The 20,386-nt window shown below is 40.2% G+C and overlaps 1 protein-coding gene across 2 annotated transcripts in view; it reads left to right on the top strand.

The window, feature by feature from the left end:
• The window catches only part of Ptpdc1 (protein tyrosine phosphatase domain containing 1), a 53,258-nt gene that overhangs the window by 8,360 nt on the left and 24,512 nt on the right, over positions 1–20,386 (top strand). For both annotated transcript variants that reach the window (XM_005066330.4, XM_013110644.3), the window contains exon 2: positions 8,472–8,559. In XM_005066330.4, coding sequence (XP_005066387.1) covers positions 8,478–8,559 — 82 coding nt within the window. In that variant the 5' untranslated portion in view covers positions 8,472–8,477. The remainder of the gene's footprint in view (positions 1–8,471; positions 8,560–20,386) is intronic.

Raw genomic sequence — 20,386 nt, 5'->3', positions numbered from 1 at the left:
TGGGATCTGTGCTGCAACCCATCCCCTTCTTGGTTGAATTTTTAAAAAAACATTAGTAGACATTTTTTGTGTTGTGAAAATCCATTGTTCTTGATAAGTAGATAACATATTTATCATGACACTAATAAACAAATAATCCATGCTGTACCTGGTCAGCCCTCTCTCCTGAAAGCCCTTGCAGAAACTGGCTAGTTTTCTGTCTGTGTAGTTTTGTACTTTTCCAGAAAGTCTCTAAATGTATTCATATGATATACAGCCTCCTCAGACTAGAATTTTCACTTAGCACAATTCCAGAAGACACGTAAAGAGACAGCTTTCTTGTAGGATTTACCCATGTTGCTCAGATAAACAGCTCTTTTATTTTGGCCACAGAACAGCATTCCTTGTACAAAGAGACATCACGGCTGCCTCTGGCTTTGTGCCATCATAAGTAATGCTGCTTCGAAGATTCATGGGCAGGTGTTTGCGTGGATGTAGTTTTCACATCATCTGGAAACCATTTCTGGATTTCATGCTCACACTGTGTTTAGCTTTAGAAGCCTCCGCTGAACTCTCTTCGTTTTGTATGTATTTCACCAGTAGTAAAGAAGCGAAGTGTTCCCATCTTTGCTAGTGCTTGAGAGCGTTACTGCTGGACTTATGCGCACACTTTAACTTTTACATTATAGTTGTAGTGTAGTACATGTGCATGTGTGCAGAGGCAGAGAACAACCGGAAGTCCATTCTCTTCCCACATGACGCTTCTGATTGGATTTATGTTGTCAGGCTTATGCAGCAAGTGCTTTTGTCTGCCAAGCCATGTCAGCCCAGCATGTATTTTTTTTCATTTTAACGATACTAATTAATGTTTAGTGGTCTTTTGTATATCAAAATTTTATTTGTGATTTAGAGTTGAAACAATGCAGTAATATGTGAAGAGAATACAGTATAATATATTCTATCTCTGTTCTGAACTGAAGTCCCTCAAAATGTGTTGTCATTGTTGCCCTTCTAGTGATACAAATGTCGTTTTTCTATTGTTTTGCAGTTTTCACATTATTATGTGAAAAATCATTATACTACAACTTGATTTTACCTTTTGACTTGTTACAGCCAAATTTCCAGGTCATTTATATATCAGTCTGACTAAAAATGTAACTTAATTGTATTCTGTGAGTATTGCATGTAATAATGTTTTTAAAAAATAGGAGTTTTTTTGTCTTGCTTTTTTTTTAAAAAGGCAAGTTCTTGCTATGTTGCTCATACTGGCCTCAGGAGTGCTGGGATTATAGATGAGTTACTACATCCAGCCTCTGCTACTATTCATTCAAGCTTTCTTACTTAAAAATATTCTAATTATTAACAGTTTACTTTTATAGCAAATATAACAATATTTAAAATTAACTCATTTGTGTAAATTGCACAAGTTGGATGCATGGCCTTTATCACTGTGTAATTTGCAGATGTTTTTCTCAGCCTGCCTCCTTTGCTCATTGTCTTAATGTCTTTTACTAACAGATTTTTGAAACCTTTTTTTCATTTATTGAAAATAGATTCTTTTCTCATGCAATAATCTTGATTACAGATATAGAGTCCCTCCCTCTACTCCTCCCAGTCCATTCCCCTCTCCTCCTCTTCCCTCCCCTTCTCCTTTCTAGTCTAGAAATGAGTAGTCACAGGTAAAGCAAATAACAAGCCGTGGTACACTTTTCATGATGAACACTAGTTCCTGAAAAATTTAAATGTCACAAAGTATGTAAATAAACAGTTTTATATGTGTATATCACTGCATATTAAAACGAATATCTAAATAGTGAGCATGGTAGGAATTCATATAAATGGTGTTCAATGAGGCATGGTATCTGGTACTTAACCAAAAAGTAGCCCATGTTTTGAGAAGCCTGGTTTTGTCGACACCGGTCTTATAACAATTTCCTAGTTTCACGCAATTTGGTTTAAAATAGAAACTTGGTAAGAACATTAAAACCAAGTCTCACCCAGGAATATTAGCCAGATTACTGATTTAGTTGAGGATATGGGACTTGTCGGTATATTTCATGTTATTATCAGAATTGGCTCAGAAACTGTAAAAAATGTTTAATGTGGACAGCTAAAGTAACCCAGGAAGCAGTCCTCCATGACAAACTCTTTCAAATATAAATATCTGCTGTTATATATGTATACATTGCTAACCTAGTCCAGTGGTTCTGAATGTGTGAGCATCACATGGAAGCCAGTTAAAAGTAAGATTCTCAGCCTCAATACCTTCTGGGTCTGAAATGAGGGTGGGGACAAGTAAACTACTGAGTCTTTATAACATCCAACTAGTTATTTATTTGTGATACTGGAGATTGTGTGAGGCAAATGATCTACTACTGAGCCATAATCACCAGCCCACCAGGTCATTCTGATGGCTGTTGAAGTGGCGGTTGTCTATACCGATGAGCTTGGAAGTATTTGTGCCTTAATTGGAGTTTGGTTCAGACCTGGATACTGTGCCAGGTGCAGCTACTAGCAGGAAAAAGCTTGGGGGTATGGAACAGCTCCAGCTATTGCTACCAGTTTACCTCATTTGTTTGTCATGAAGTATTGTCTGAAGACTATGACTTCAGCAGCCTAGTTCTTTAAATGATGAAACAGGAGGTTTCCTGAAGTGTTGTTTTTCTGTGGTGTGTGACTTGCCTCCTGGGAGCCTTGCAGTCTTCCCTAAGGTGTAGTTAGGGTGTGAGATCAGAGAAGCCAGTGAGGTTACTAGTGAACTTCCAGGTAGCTTGCGGGTTAGGATGGCCTTCAGCCCTCTCCCTGAGGACTACAGGACGCTGTGTCTGGGCCCACATAGACCTCCAGGATAAGGAGATGTGAGTAACATTTGTAGTTGACATTTAGGGAGGGATCTTAACAGGGAGGAAGTATGGGCTGGGGTGAGAAGAAAACAGATCCAATCCCTTGAGGAATTAGAAAGAACACAAATTTGTCAGATGAAAGATTTATAAGAAATTACAGATTTAAATGTGTTCAGGAAAACATCATAAAAGATTATGATGCTATTCCTTGTATTTGCATTGTTCTGTCACACAATTATACACTCTCGGTGTTGCTGAGACAAGTAAGGCATGATTACAGTTCCTACTTTATAGATGGAAAATGAAGACTCATATTTTAAATGGTGGCCGCAGGTACCCATTACTGGATGTTCATTCGTTCACTCAGTCGTTACTATATGCTAGGTTCTAGCATAGGTCTAGAAGTGCAGATGTTGACAAAGCACATCCTCAGGAAATGTGTTTTCTATGAGCTTATGCCGTAGAAAAGGAAAGGTGGACAATAAATCAGATAAATAAAGTAAATTACATAGTATTCTAGATTATTTTATCTTGATCCTATTGAGAAATACTAATAAGTGAGGATGATTTAAATTTTAAGGTGGGTTATGCAGAGGATTTTTGGAAGTAGACTGACATTCTAGGCATGGTAGTATATGTTTGTGGTCTTAGTACTGGGGAGACAGAGATAGAGGGTCAGGAGTTCAAGGTCACTGTCAGCTATATGGGAGTTACAATTAGGAGTTGCCTTGGGTCTCAGAAGAGATTTTGGGCTTATATATTAATCAGTGTTGAGACTATGAAAGATTATTGGTACTTTTGAAGTTGAACTAAATACATTTTGAGTTAAGATATGGCCAGGAGCCTTGGGTGGTGAACTGTGGCGGATTGAATGAGAATGTCCCCGCTAGGCTCAGATGTTTGATACAAGGTCCCCAGTTAGTAGGTTTAAGAGTTTGGCTTTCCTGGAGAAAGTATGTCACTGGAGGCAGGTCTTAAGAGTTTAAAGACTCACACCACTTCAAGTTCTCTGTCTGCTTTCTGCTGAGGTTCAAGGCGGCAGAAGCTTCCTGCTTCTGTGCTATGTCTAGGCTCTGCCATCATGAACTCTTATCCCTCTGAAACCATAAATCAAACTCTTCTATAAGTCACCTTAGGCGTGGTGTTTTATCAAAGCAATGGAAAGGCAAGTAATACATTACTCCATGATCAAAATAAATGAGTCATCAGACCATGAAAATAAATGGAGGAACCTTAAATGCACATTTATTTATAAGTGAAAGAGTTAATCGAAAAGGCTTCCTAATGTGTGAGCCTAGCATTTTGGAAAAGGCAAAACTGAAGAGTAGTATGATGCTTAGTGGTTTCCAGAAGCTAGGAAAGGGATGGTTGAATAGGAAGAGCATATGGGGATTTTTTAAAAGTGTAAACTACCCTGTCTGGTACTATAAGGGTGGATTTTTTCTAAACCTATTGAATATACAACAAAAGAGAAGTTTAGTGTGATCTGGGGTCTTTGGGTGACAGTGATGTGTCAATTTAGGTTCACTACTTGTAGTCACAACTGTCCTACTCGGTAGATAATGTTGGTCATATGAGAGGCTGTATTGGGAAGTGGAAAAGGGCCTAGGGGGCAGATGGGAAAATCTCTTACTTTAACTCTGCTTTTGTTTGTGTGTCTGAAACTGCTCTAAAAACATTGTCAGGGATGAAGAGATAGCTTAGCAGTTAAGAGTACATACTGTTCTTGCAGAGGACCAGGGTTTAGTTCCCAGCACCACGTGAGAGCTCACAACTGCTTACAGCTCCAGTTCCAGAGGATCCAACACCTTTATCAGGCTTCTATGGACTCCTGTATACATGTGGTGCATGTATACTGAGGTGCAGACACTTACCTGACATTTAAAATAGACAAATCTGTAAATAAATAAGTCCAGATGCTGGCAACATGGTTCATACACAAAGGCACTGGCTGCTAAATTTAATCCCTGGGCTCCACATGTCAGAAGGAGAGTGCCAGCACTACAAAGTTGTCCTCTTTTCTCCATGTGTGTGCTGTGACCTGTGCATACACACTAAATACATGTAAAAAAATAAATCTGTTAAAAGTAGGAATAAGTGCTGTCTCATGTAATAGGGTATGATAAGGATTACATGAGATAAAATATATAAAGGAATTGGAATAGTTTCTGCATGGAGTGAGCTAATATTGTTTGGTTATCATGTTATGAATGAGCATAAAATATGCTTCCATTTGAGCACCATTATGTTTACATGGCTTGGATAAATTCATTCACATTCTTGAGTGTCTATGATTATTGTCCAGAATCTTACCATACTGACAGTGTTGCCCATAAGAGTGGACTCAAGACCTCTCAAGTCAGAACGACGGGGAGTATAAATTAGCAATACGTGAGTGTTGTGCTCCTCCAGAACTCAGGCACTTTGGAAGTGGGGACACGAAAGGATCTGCCCTTCCACAGGTCCCCAGGCTGATCCTGATGCATTCCCAAGGTGGAGTGCTTGAGCTGGGAACATCAAGGAACGATTAGAGCACTTGCTCAATGCACCGCCTCACAAAGTGTCTCTAAGAAATATGCAAAACACCATTACATCCATAAAATAAGAGGAGAGAGAGAGAGAGAGAGCCAGCTGAGGTTCTTTAGGTTCTCACTACCTAGTCTTTGTGAAGTGAATTCATTATGAAGTAGAACATTACTTCGTGACTGTTCTCCTTAACTGTGAGTAATAGTTCACCGCGGTGCTCAAGTTTTAAGTAGTAGGTACTAATTAGTGAAATGTGTGACTAATTCCAAACTGTTGAGTCATTGGGGGGGGTTTAGGGATAAAAGAACTGTAGGATAGAGTGAGCAAATCACGTGTCATTGAGTCAGGAAGTGAAGTTACATAATGTGTGATCACAGTGAAATGTCAGGGTTAGAACTGAAACTCTCCTTGTTCTCCAGCTAGGCATATGAATAAGTTAGTTGTGAATGGAGCTAATGCTTTCTTAAGACTTCCTGGAAGCTCAGCTGTTACTAACTACTAGCAGGACAGACAGGTAATGCAGAGACTCTCTTACAAACTACTTTCAGGTAGAAGCAAAGTGAAGTGACTACAGCCTAGGAACGGAATGGAAAAATTACACTATTGATTTGCAAAGAAAAATAACAAGCATTTGCTTTGTGTCAGGCATTGCTTTACACATGCTTACATATGCACATACACATAATTTCTTCCTTACAGCTTATGAAGTGCATATATCAATCTTCATTTTGCAAGAGAAACCAAAGCTTAAACCAGTTCATATAGATGGCAGTTGAATAAGATTTAAACACAGAACTTTGACACTTTATAATATATTTAAATCTTGATTTTTTGATCAGCAATTATGTATAACTGTACTGCATTTGTATGCAAAGAAGCATACAGTAGACATTGTTCCAGAGATCTGAGATTTGAGTTTCAGAGATGAGTGGAGAGATTTCTGATCCTACTACATAAATAGGGCAGATGCATCTTCTTATCTTAACTAAAGTTTTAGACTACTTTATGAAAAATGATTGGAAAGCAGGCAGCCCATGGCTTCAGTCTCTTAGAGAAGAGATGTTAACATGGTGATTTTAAGGTTGCACCAGCTGCCTCCCTGGGGGAAATTTCCAGATTTGGGCTTAGGGAAGGGACCAGGCCTTCTCAGAGATGCACAGAGGGCTGAACTCAGTGGAGCCAAAGTAGCTAGGATTTGCATAGTTAAGATCTCCAAGAAAGGTGAGGGAGACCACACCCCAGAAAGTCCTCAGAGCTTTGCTGAACAGCAGAGTTTGTTGAGTACGTGTTTGTACAAATCATCTGAGACCAGGAAAATACAAGAAGGCAGAGAACTTGTCACAAGTGGCTCTGCTCCATCAGCTAGAGTAGATAGGCCTCTGCACATGTAGGGGCAAATCTGTGGAAAGATTAGCCTTAGCAGTACCTCTAAACTAGCCAAAGTCTAGGCCAGGAAGCAGCCCCAACACACATCTCAAAGAAAATTTACAAAGAATCCAGTTAACTCCTTTAATAAGAAAAAGTCAAGACCTGCTGGGAAAGTAACCAGGATTTCAGGATTTCCTTGAGGAAGGTGGATAAAAAGGGGCTTAAGATGGGGGAAGGGGGAAGGGTCGGGTTACAGATGTTTGGGCAAAGAGGAAAGCTCACATTTCTAAAGAGTGAAACTGAGGCACCAGATTCCCAGATAAGGGCAGATTGACATCCACAAGGTGAGAGAGGATTCTGCATGGTGTACTGTAGGCTGAGCAGATACAAGCAGTATTCTGTTTCCCAGATTGACTTCTTATTACACAGCTCAGATTTGTGAGAATTGGCAGTGTAATTAGACACTAAAACAAAGTCACACTTTCTTTTCTTCTGTACTACTTGTTTTGTTTTGGTGGAGGCTGTTTGTAGTAAGAAGGCTTGAACCCAGCCTCCAGCGTGCTGGGCAAGCACACTAGCAGCACCAGACTGTATCCCCACCCAGTACCCTGTATCAAGAGATGTGTGCTACCCAAGCTCAGCTAGTAGTGCTACATAGCAGCCAAGAGTTCTGGTTGGTTGATTGGTTGGTTGGTTGGTTGGTTGGGCTTTTTGCTGGTTTTGAAATAGTGCCTCACTTCAGAGTCTCAAATTTTAGATCCTCCTGCCTGCCTTCCTTGTATGTATCCTCTTTGGGGACACCAATCTGTGTGCTGTTCCAGCCACACATGTAACGATGATGATATCCAGATACCTGTAGAGACCATGCATACTGAGCATGTGGAGAATGGAGACTGCTTAAGAAGCCACTATGATGGAAATATTATATTTTAAAAAACAAAACACGCCCCCCTTTTCCTGCTTGAGTACTTTTTCTTCCCAAGGAATCAAAATGTACCCAAGTATGTGATTGTGAGTAGAAAAATAGGGCACAGAAATCAGATGTGGGCAGTTTTGCGTCATCACTTTTGTGTGAATTTTCAGTGAAATGTGGAAGGAAGTGGGGATAGGGTAGGAGGCTGGGGGGGATGTTGGGGTTATGCAGGAGGAGGGGAGAGAGAGGGAACTGGGATTGACATGTGAAGCAAGCTATTTAAAATTAAAATGAGGAAAAAACATTAAGTCTAAACGTGACAATGAAAAGGTTTTAATAGTTGAACATTATGCAATAATTTCTTACAATATCAATATCTAGATTTGACTTTAAATTTTTTGGTATCTGTATGATGTGTGTGCTGTATGTCAGAGTATAGATGTGTACATGTTAAATCATGTGTCAAAGGACAGCCTTGGTTATAAATAGTTTGCACTTTTTTTTTGAGACAGGGTCTCTCCACATAGTTGTGGCTGTCCTAGAACTTACAGTACCCCAGAAGTCAGGCTGGCCTCAAACTCACAGAGATCTGTCTGTCTCTGCCTCCCCAAGTGCTGGGATTAAAGGTGTGTGCCTCCATGCCCAACTTTAGTTTACCCTTCTTTGTAGTATGTTTTCAAATGGTATATCTGGAGGTGCAGCTCAGTGGTAGAGTACTGAGTTTAGTCATACAGAGAAGGGAGAGAAGAAGAAAGGGCCACGTAGTTAATGACTGCATATTGGGCAGCAGATGTCTAACATGATTAGTTAAGTAATAAAATCTTTTTTTAATTTTCCAACAGACAACTATGGCTGCAGGAGTCTTGCCGCAGAATGAAAAACTGTATTCCACTTTGGTGAATAGCAGTGGGTACACTGCAAACATGGATGGTAATAATCTCTTTAGTGTACTTTGTGTCTCTGTGGAAACTCATACTTAGTAAAAGTTATTATGTGAAGGTATCTAAAAAAAAAAGCTGTATTCTTCACTTCAGAAGCCCAGGTCCAGGTGGTGTTTTCTTTCTGTCTCACCGCTTGGCCGGGTAGAATTCCTTTACAAAACCCTAAATAATGCTCTTGGCATTTTGAAATAGAGATGTCAGAAACAGTGTTTGTCTCCTGCATTATTATCTTAAACTGATATTGCATGTTTGTTCCTACCATCAAACGCCTACTTGTGAACCAGCCATTATTTCTGTTTCCTTCATTTACATGCAAGAGTCACTTGCAAAGCATATTCAGAAGTCCTCAGGCCCTGTGTGTGTGTGTGTGTGTGTGTGTGTGTGTGTGTGTGTTTCTGTTTCTATGGTATCCAGGCAAGAAAGCATACCATAACTTACATTCTTATTGCTGTATCTGCCTCTCATCCTTTTGCAGTTCTGAACTAGGAATGGATGACATGAATCCTCTCTGGCCTTGTTAGTTGTGTTAGGCAGCTTTCTATTGTGGGGAAATACCCAGTAAAAATTGATTAGGGGCCAATGAGATGATGGCTCAGTGGATAAAGGCACTTGCCACCAGGCCTGAGTTTGACCCCAGACCCCACCTGGTATAAAGAGAAACCCAACTCCTGCAAATTGTCCTGTGGGCTGCATACTTCTTCTGTATCCACCCAACTGAAGTGAATGTGATATTAATAAAATTTTAGTTAATTCAAGAGAGAAAATGGTTATTTGACTTAGGTTTCAAAGGTTTCAGTCCATAGCCAGCTGGCCCATTCCATTTGAGCCTGTGGGAGACCAAACACCATGACAGAAATGCATGGCAAAGGAAACTGCTGCTGGACTAGGAACAAAGACAGGAGGAGTCAGTGTCCCAGTATTTCTGTTAAGAGCATGGACACAGTGGCTAACTTCCACTAGAACCTGCCCTTTAAAGGTTCCACTACCTTCAATAGCACTATGGGCGGATGACCACGCTTTAAGCATAGGAGCCTGTTAGGGGCACTTAAGATCCCAGCCATAATGCGGGCCTTGTTGCCATCACAAGTGATAGCAGAAGAGATGCTGAGCGTTTCCTTGGCAATACCTTTCAGGATTTTCTAACTGTACAAGTTCCTTTTACTATTGTTGAAAAATAGACTTTAGAGGATTTCTTCTCACAGTGTGGGTGAGGTGACAGGAAAGTAAAGGAGGAGGCTCTGACTGCAACTTAGGAAGGTAGAGGAGGCTAAGACTGCAACTGTTGCATCCAGTGCTGCCTGGGAACAATGGCTCTCAGTTCATTGTGTTCTTACTCTAGGAGGGCCTTCTCTCACATCATGAGAAACAGTGTTTCCTACATGGCCAAATCCCAAAACCCTGTAGATCTTTCATCTGTCTGCTGTGTCTGGCTTTAGAGGACATGCTTCCCTTGTAGAATATTTCCCCTCAGCAACAAATTAAATAGTCACATCAGCCTCCTTCCTTCTTTCTTCATCAGGGTTATTTTCTAGTGGATTTTTTTCTGGAGGGTTTCTGTTAGCTTTGAGATAGTGTAAACTCATTACACAGGAGAGAACTAGGGTTCCACCTACTGAATCCAGCCATCCGGGTTTCAGGGACCAAAAACTCTCTGCACATTCCCAGATGCCTCAGGGAAGGAGACCATTGTGATCTACTAGAGAAGCTGATTTTTTTAACCTTTTAAATTTTAATTAAATAACTTATTAATATTTTTCTCTCATAAGTACAGCTAATTTTTATTAGGAAAAAAGGTAGAAAATTTACTTAATATTTACCTTTTAAAAATTCTATCTCATTAAAGGTAAGTCAGTTATATTTTACTATATTTTAGGGTGGAGAATAGTTTTTTGAATTTTGTCTAATGAGTCATAGGAAAATTTAATGTCCAGGTACATCAATAAAATACTTAACTATTAGAGGACAAAGTTAGAAAGTTCATCAGAAACTCGCTTTATAATGAGACAGACCTAGATTTAAATCTTGGTTCTACCACTTAGAACAACAAATCTGAACAATACTACTTTCATTAGGGAGAATTTCAGACCTTCACAAAAGTACAAAGAATAAAATAAAGGCCTTTCCATCATCATGTGTGAGCCATCCCTCAAGTATACACAGTTACCAGCAAACAATTCCTGTCACTCATTTCCTCTGCTTACCCTTCCCTGTACTTACAGTAGGTGTCACTTATTCAGTAAGTACCTACCTTACTGCCATAATGAAAATACTAACTCACAGTATCATCAGCTATCTAAATAGTGTTCAGATTTCTCACCATGTCATAGGCAGGTCTTATAAATATGTATTTACATATAATTTATATTAGAATCCAAAGGTGCCACTATGTTGTCACTTTTGTTATGTATATTAAATCTGTTTTAATCTTGAATTTCACTTATCTCACTTCTTATTAATAGTTTATTGACTAAAAAAATTTGGGTTTGGGCTTTGTAGAGTTTGCCACAATCTTGCCTATTACGTCTATTAGTTATTTCTTATTCTTGTGAATATAGAAGCAAATCAGGATGACTTTTTAGTTGACTGGGATATTACATGAGCAATGCAGTATTCCTCCATTAGATTTCCAGCCTCTTCCTTTTTGTGATGCTTTGAGAAAAAAAAAGTATTATTTGAGACAGAAGTTTGATGAAAAACATACACGAAGAGGCTGAGAGGATGGCTCTGTTGATAGAGCACTTGCTGTGCAAGCATGAGGACCTGAACTCAATCTCCAGCTCCCAAGTTAAAAAAAGAAAAAGCCAGAGGTAGTGATTCACAGTTGTAGTTCCAGCACCAGAGAGGAAGAGACAGAGCTCACCTGAATGGTGAGCTTCAGTTCAGTGAGAGACCCTGCTCAAAGGTGGATGATACTCTTAAGAATGACATTTGACGTTGTCCTCCAGCCTATATTGCATATCCACAGACAGACAGACAGACAGACAGACAGACACAGGCACACACATGTACACACAGTCTTCTGTTCACCTACAGATCCCATTCAACTTTTGTCAGCTATTCCTATAATATCGTGTAGTGCAAATAATAGAAATCCAGAGACATATATTGGGGTTCAAGCTGAAGATCAGAAAAGCAAGAGTGCCAACCTCTACCAAGGCTGGGGTGATCCTATCCCCAGCCAGTGTGGCAGGAGACTGAATGCTGAATGAGACATTACATTCCTCTCTAGTGCTGGGATTAAAGGCGTGCACCACCACTGCCCAGCTTCTATGGCTAACTAGTGTGGCTGCTGGGATTAAAGGTGTGAACCATCACTGCTTGGCCTCTGTGGCTGTTGCTAGCTTTGCATTCTGATCTTCAAGCAAGCTTTATTAGATCATAAGCAATATGTCGCCATAATATCCTTTAATAGCAAAAGGGTCTTCCTTGGCTGGTCTCAAACTCCTTGTTTCTCAAGCTGGCCTTTGAAGATCCTCCTGCCTCATTCTCTCAAGTGCTTGATTGCAGGCATTCGCCATAATGTCCTGGCCTTGTAATGATTTTTAAATCTCTTTCAAAGACCTTAGGTCTTTTCTTAGCACCTTAGTTTGTGTGCTGTTATGGCTGAGTTATTATGTAGCATGTGTCTGGGCCTGGATTTTCTGCCCTCTACAATGGTACATCTGAGGTTATGCAGTTTTGTTAGAAGCCTCACAGAAGTGGCCCTCAGGTGACTCAAGATGTCATTTTACTCTGTCACTGGAAATGTTGTTTGATCATATTAGTAAGCTGATATCTGCCAAGATTTACCCATTATAAATTATTCTTTCCCCATTCATAATTAATATTTCATAGAAAGGTGCTTTTAGGTGCTTTGAAGCTGTGTAACATGTTGTTCATATCACCTTTGACTCAGGAATGTTATAGTTCCTATTGATATTTCTTCCTGAGTCATTACTGTGATAGATTCCTTTGTTGCTAAGTGGCATTTTACTATAAGGAACAATTTCCTCTTTGTTTGCTCAGTTATTTCAGTGAATTCATATTTTGTTCAACGGAATCTGGTCTTCCCGTTTGTCTTGAGGTTTCAGCTGTTCTATATTCAACCATTCAAAACCCTTTTTGCTGTGTCTCCACCATTCCTGAGACACAGAAAGAGCTTCTAGCTCATTATCTTCCATTTCTGCCCTAGCTTTGAAAGTGGACGTTTCTCCAAGAGGTCCTGGTTCATTTTAGTGAGGAGTGGCTCAGCAGTTAACAGCACTTGCTGCTCTTTGAAAGGATGTGAATTGAGTTCCCAGCAGTCACATCAGTAGGGTCATAATGACCTGTAACTGCAGCTCAAAGGGATCTGATGCCTTGTTATGGCCTCTGCAGACACCTGCACTTACATGTGTGAGTGTGCAGACACAATTTAAAACAAAATAAATCCCCCCAATCAAAAAAAAAATCTAGATATGCCAACTGCAGTTGCCATGTCAAGATTCTCAAGCCACCTCAGGCAAAGCTTAGGAATATACACACTGTGTGTGTGTGTGTGTGTGTGTGTGTGTGTGTGTGTATCCACCCATTTTATATCTTATAATCTTATATTTAATTAATTATAATTAATATAATTAATTAACCCTCTCTCTGTGTGTATATATAATATTATATATAATGTGTTGAAAACTTCAAGTTGGCATTGTTGCTTTCATGTCCAATCCAATATTATGCTATCATTCTAGTTTTTACCCATTTTTATAATTCACTTCTTCAAGAATGAGAAATCTGCTTATTTTTTTCCTCAGACCTTCTTTTCTCAGTCTCCTGGCCCAGTCTACACCACCCATCTCAGCTGATTCCTCCTACACAGGGCCGTAACTACTCAGGCAACAATTGTCCCTTCTGGCTCTGATAATTCTTGTTTAGGTATCTAGTAAGTTTTTCTGTGATGACATATTTTAAACTAAGATGTTGGGAACTGTACATCCATGCAGAACAGTACAGATGAAATAATGCAAAGGAATCCCGTTTATCCTTTATCTGGTTTCCATTAATAGTAACATCACAGCATCACTAGTTAAGATTATGGCATTGCTACCAGGTGAGAACAGGTCCACCTACAAGATAATGCCTCTGTGTAGTTCCAAGGCTTCTGGCAACAGCCTGTCTCCTGTTTCTGTAACTTTGTCATTTGTGGAAAGTTAAATGAAAGCTGCATACAGTATGTAATCCTTTAAGATTGGCTTTTTCTTTCTTTTTTTTTTTTTGTTTTACATTTAGCACAGTTCCCTTGAGTTTCATCCAGATCATGTGTAAATAGTAGTATATTCCTGTTTATTTCTGAAACATACCACGGTGTTCATTCATTGACTTACATAAAGGTGCCTGGATTGTTTCAGTTTGGGGCTATTATGAACAAAGAAGCTCTGAATATACATGTGTAAGTTTTGTGTGAAGATGAGTCCCTGTTACTATGATATAAATGCTTGAAGAGTTTTCCTTTTAGGTCATCTGGTGGTTAACATTTTAATTGTATGTGCAATTAGTAAACTGATTTTCAAAATGGTTGTATCATTTTATTTTCTTAAAAACTGTGTGTGCATGCAAGTGTGTATGAGTATGGTGTGTGTGTGTGTGTGTGTGTGTGTGATATGCACGTGTGCACAGGCCACAGGAGGAGTCCATGTGTCCTGCTCTATCACCTGCTGTGTTCCTGAAGTGTGCTGTCTTACTGAACTGGAACTAGGCTGATGAGGAGCAAACTCCAGAAAGATTCCTTTCCTCTCTCTGCCCCTCACCCCACCACACTGCTGGGTTACCTGCTCTGTAACTACACCATATCTTTTAGGCTCTGTGGATTTGAACTCAGGCCCTCATTTTTCCACAGCAAGTGCTCTTAACCATTGAGCCATCTCCTCAGACCCCACTTTTACTTTCTTTTAAGTAAATTATTACAGTTTATAATATTTTTATTTTGAGGATTTTATTTATGCATGCAGTATATTTTGATCATATTTTCCATTTCTCCATCTGATTCCTCCCAATCAAGAGTGTTTAAATTTTAATTTATGTTATAATTATTTGGTGTGTGTGTGTGCATGTGTGCATCATGCCACTGCACATGTGTGGAGATCTGGGGAGAGAGTACTGAAGTCCATTCTTCCCTGCTGTTGTGTGGTTGTCAGGCATGGTAATGACGGCCTTCACTCACTGAACTATCTTGAGTGGCCTATTTTACTTTCTTTTCAGCAATGTATACGTGCTCAAGTTCTGTGTTTCCTCATCTGCTTTAGGTGTTGTCATTATTTGGCTCTTGTAGCAGATGGAGAATGGCATTTCTAGGGTCTTTTGTTCTTATGGTGCTGGGGAACAAATGTAGACTTGTGTGCATACTGTGTGAGCACTCAGCCACTCAACAATAGCTCCAGCCCCTCTTTACTTGTATCTCTCTATTGCAGCCTGCATTTAGCTTAGACCTAGTAAAGAACGGAGGGAAACTAATCCATCTTGGCTAATGATTGTTGTTATCGTTTATGTGTTTCTCTGTCATGTCTTTTATCCACTTTCTAATTCAATTGTTAGGTTAAAAAGAAACAACTTAAGGGAGGAAGAGTTCTTGTTAATTGATAGTTTCAGAAGATTCGGTCCATGGTTGTTTGGTCCCAGCTCTTGGAAAGAGCATGGCATGGTGGGAACCTGTAGCAGAGGAAGCTGTTCTTTTCTTACCGCATCAGACAACAGGAAGGAAGAGCAGAATAGGAGCCCAGTACCACAGAGGCACACCCCAAGGATCCAGCTAGGCCAGCCTCCCTACGATTCTACAACCTCCCAGGATGCAGCCACTGGCTGCAGACCAAGTGTTCAGAACGTGGCACCTCCACTTGGCTTTATGCTGTGCTTGCCACGTGCTCGTTTTCTGTGACAACAACTCTTTTTCCTCACGTAGTTCAATTTTCCTTCTCTGAATTGTCCTCAAGTCAAGTCTTAAGAATTCCTCTATCTCACTTAAGAAAGTGCTCAACATCCTTAGCCATCAGGGAAATGCAAATCAAAACAACTCTGAGATACCATCTTACTCCTGTCAGAATGGCTAGAATCAAAAACACCGAAGACAATTTATGCTGGAGGGGATGTGGAGAGAGAGGAACACTCCTCCACTGCTGGTGGGAATGCCAACTCATACAGCCTCTTTGGAAATCAGTATGGAGATTCCTCAGGAAAATGGGAATTAATCTACCACTAGACCCAGCAATTCCACTCTTAGGCATTTATCCAAATGAGGCAGGTTCATACAACAAGGGCATCTGCTCCACTATGTTCATAGCAGCATTGTTTGTAATAGCCAGAACCTGGAAGCAACCTAGATGCCCCTCAACTGAAGAGTGGATAGAGAAAATGTGGTACATTTACACAATGGAGTATTACTCAGCAGAAAAAAACAATGGAATCTTGAAATTCGCAGGGAAATGGATAGCACTGGAAGAAACCATCCTGAGTGAGGTAACCCAGTCGCAAAAAGACAAACATGGTATGTACTCACTCATATATGGATTTTAGATATGGATCAGGATAGTGCCAGTCTGCACTTCCACAGATAGACAGTCTGGGAAACAGGAAAGAACCTAAAAGATATGCATATATGCATAGTACCCAAGAGAAGAGGATGGAGACAAGATCCTCTGAATGGATGGGGAACAGGGCGGGGGGGTAGTGGGACCTGGGAAGAATAGAGGGGGTAAAGAGGAAGGGAGTTGGTCATGGGGGAACAGGAAGTTGAGGGGGTGGGGGTAGAATAGGGGGAAGAGGGAATCATAGGATCGAAGACAGATCAGGCACCAGAGTGACCTCGAGTGATCTAAAGGTATAACATCAATTGGCAAGCTAAGCAATAGTGGAGGGACCACCTCGAATGCCCATTCCTGATAATGAACTTGATGTCTATAACTATCCGGGAGCCTTCATCCTGGGACTGATGGAAGCAGAGGCAAACACACAACTAAGCACTGAACTGAACCCAAGGAACCCAGTGACAGAGAGAGAGGAATGATGAGCAAATTGGCAAAGAATGGGCTGGCAAAACCAGCAGAGACAGCTGATCTGAACAGGGGAGTGCTCTTGGACCCCAGACCGACAGTGGGGAGGCCAGAATGGGACTGATCTGGACCCCCCAAATGTGAGTGTCAGTGAGAAGGCCTGGACAACCTATGGGGCTCTGAGCTGTGGATCAGTGTCTATCCCTGGTATACAATCTGTCTTCATGTGCCTATAGCACAAAGAGAGATGCTCTCTCAGCCTGGACTCTTGGGGAGTGCCTTGACCCTACCAAGAGTAAAATGATAGACTCTAGACATCCCCTATGTGGAAGGATTTGGCAATAGGGTGGGAGGGAGGGTGGAAGGGGAGTGCGGGAGGAGGGGAGGGAGAGGGAACTGGGATTGACATGTAAAACAAGCTATTTAAAATTAAAATAAAAAAAAAAAGAATTCCTCTGTCTCACTGTCCTGGTGAGTGTGCGGTTGTATAGTTTCTCTTTTCTGTCTCATTGATCTGTCTGCCTAACCCCGAAGCAGTGCCATCCTGTTGTGATCACTCTAGAGTGACTCTTTCCACTTAGTTTTTCTTTTTTAATATTATTGTGGCTATGACCGGTGACTTTCCCAATAAATTTTTTTGTCTTTTTTCTTTTAATTTTTAAATTTAAATTAGAAAACAAGCTTGCTTCACATGTCATTCCCAGCTCCCTCTCCCTCCCTTCTTCCCACACCTTTCCACCAACCCCCCTTCCCCTTTCCCCAATCCCCATTCCTTTCCCCAGGGAGGGTGAGGCCCTCCATGGGGGTGTCCATAGTCTGTCATTTCATCCAGGGCAGGGCCTAGGCCTTCCCCCAAGAGTCCAGGCTGAGAGCATCTCTCATTGTGGGATGGGCACCCAAAGTCCATTTGTATGCCAGGGATAAATACTGAACTACTACCCAAGGCCTCATAGATTGCCTAGGCCTCCTCACTGACACCCACATTCAGGGGGTCTGGATCAGTCCCATGCTGGATTTCCAGCCATCACTCTGGGGTTCAAGAGCTCCCCCTTGTTCAGGTCAGCTGTTTCTGGGGGTTAAATCAGCCCAGTCTTGACCCCTATGCTCATCAGTCTTCCCTCTCTGTCCCTGGGTTCCTTGAGTTCAGCTCAGTGTTAAGCTGTGGGTGTCTGCCTCTGCTTCCATCAATCATTGATTGAAGATTTTGTTTCCTAGACTCTCTGGCAGCAGGATTGTAGGCTGGCACTCCCATGATCCATGTCTAAAATCCATACATGAGTGAGTACATCACTCAGGATGGTTTCTTCTAGTGCCATCCATTTACCGGCAAGTTTCAAGATTTCATTGTTTTTCTCCACTAAATAGTACTCCATTGTGTAAGTGTACCACATTTTCTCTATCCACTCTTCAGTTGAGGGGCATCTAGGTTGCTTCCAGGTTCTGGCTCTTACAAATAATGCTGCTATGAACATAGTGGAACAGATGCTTGTTGTATGAATGTGCGTCTTTTGGGTATATGCCTAAGAGTGGAATTGCTGGGTCTTGTGGTAGGCTGATTCCCATTTTCCTGAGGAGTCTCCATACTGATTTCCAAAGTGGCTGTATGAGTTGGCCCTCCCACCAGCAGTGGAGGAATGTTCCCCTTTCTCCACATCGTCTCCAGCATAAATTGTCATTGGTGTTTTGATTTTAGCCATTCTGACAGGAGTGAGATGGTATCTCAGAGTTGGTTTGATTTGTATTTCCCTGATGGCTAGGGATATTGAGCACTTTCTCAAGTGCCTCTCAGACATTTTAGACTCCTCTATTGAAAATTCTCTATTTAGTTCTGTAGCTCACTTTTAATTGGATCCTTTGGTGTTTTGGAGACTTGTTTCGTGAGTTATTTGTAAATTTTAGAGATCAGCTCTCTGTCAGATGTGGGATTAAATAAGCCTGTATCTGTTAACAAAAAAAAAAAACTGCTGGGAGTTTGTTAAGAATTAAATTATATAAATGAAATTAAGGAAATTGCCATCTTTACTATATTGACTCAATTTGTAATCATAATGACTCTCCAGTTATTTAATCTTGATTTTTATCAGAACTTTAAACCTTTCAACATATAGATCCATATATATTTTAAAACTTTATACTTAGTGATTTTATTTGGAGTGTTTATAACTGTATTGTGCTTTTAGTTACCATTTTCTTATTGTTTTATCTGCAGAAATGCAGTTAGTTTTTGTATGTTGTCCTCTGTTGATTGAACACACTGGTTCTGAGTTTTGGGACCCCCCCTGTGGTTTCCTGTATAAATTCTGATGTTGTCTGTAGATAAGGACAGTTGAATTCTTCCTTCCCAATTTGTACACTTGTACGTGTTTTTGTGTTTATTGTTATAGTCTAGAACTCAGAAGCACAAAAGCAGTAGAATAGAAAAGATATCCTGGCTTCTTACTGCTCTTAGGGGAGTGTATGATCTTCTGCCCTTTCCTGTGATATTAGCAGGACATTTTATGTAGATGTTTTAGCAAGTCCAATTAGTAAAGTCTCCTTTTTAGCTTCATAGGGTTTTTTTTTTCTGTTAGTATTTTATAAAACCAGGAGCAGGTGTTGGGTTTTGCCAAGTACTGTTTATGTGTCAACTGATAAAACCATGTAATTTTTCTTCTCTAGCTTGTTGACATAACAAATTTTATTGGGGATGTTGTGTGAGTAGGTACTTGTGGTGGCTGGAAGTCACCCTTGTGTGTCTTTCCTTAGCTTTTATCTATTTTGGATGTTGTTTGTTTGTTTGCTTGCTTTTGAGACAGGGTCTCTGGCTTGAAGCCTGTTCAGTAGACTAAGCTCTGCCTGTCTCCACTTCCTCAGCTCTGGGATTACAACCACCATGCCTGGATTTTTTATGTGGGTACTGGGGATCCAACTCCAGTTCTCATGCTTGCGCAGAAAGCACTGCATTGACTAAATTCTCTCCCTAGCCCTAGACTGATTTTTGATTGTCTAAACAGCTTTAGATACTTGGAATAAGTCCCATTTAGTGGTGGTGGATAATGCTATATGATGTATTGTTGGGATTTGGTTTGCTAATATTTTATTGAAGATTTTTTTTGCCTAAGTTCAAAAGAGGTATTAGAATATAGCTTTTAAAAATACTTTATCTTTTTTTTTTACTGTCTTGTATCAGAAAAGCTAGCTTTATAAAAGAGGGTTGGTGTATGTACCTCCCCCTACTACGTCCTAGAAGGCATTTTGTGTAAGATTGTTACTGTCTTCTCTAAATGTTTAACAGCGATCTCCAGTAGTCGTGTAATCCTAGATATTTCTTTTATAGGACCTTCTTATTTATGAACTAGGTTTTTATACTACTTTAAAGAGGAAGGATCTCAAATTAGTCCAAGCTCCTACCACAGTCACAAGGAAGGTATGATGAACAAAAACACAGAACAAGCATTGGGAGGATAAGAATAAGGGCTGAAAGGAAAAAAATAAAACCTTTTTTGTTTTGTTTTTGTTTTGGTTTTTTTTTGAGACAGTGTTTCTCTGTATTGTTTTGGAGGCTGTCCTGGAACTCGCTTTGTAGACCAGATCTGCCTGTCTCTGCCTCCCGAGTGCTGGGAATATCTTTAATTGCTGCCCCATGCCATTCAGTATATTCCATTTTCATTTTGATTCAATTCTATGTTATGTAATTTCATTTGAAACCCACAAATTAATTTGTAACATTGACAGCAATTTCTAAGTCTTTAGAGTTTTTTCCTGTTGTCTTTCTGTTAGTGATTTCTAGTTCAATTCTTTTTTTTAATTTTAAAAATTAATGCCAAGGCACATTATAAT

This window comes from Mesocricetus auratus, unplaced genomic scaffold (assembly GCF_017639785.1).
Source record: "Mesocricetus auratus isolate SY011 unplaced genomic scaffold, BCM_Maur_2.0 Super-Scaffold_100013, whole genome shotgun sequence".
Classification (NCBI taxonomy): domain Eukaryota; kingdom Metazoa; phylum Chordata; class Mammalia; order Rodentia; family Cricetidae; genus Mesocricetus; species Mesocricetus auratus.
Note: the sequence above shows the minus strand (reverse complement) of the source record. Positions and strands in the feature narration are given on the sequence as shown.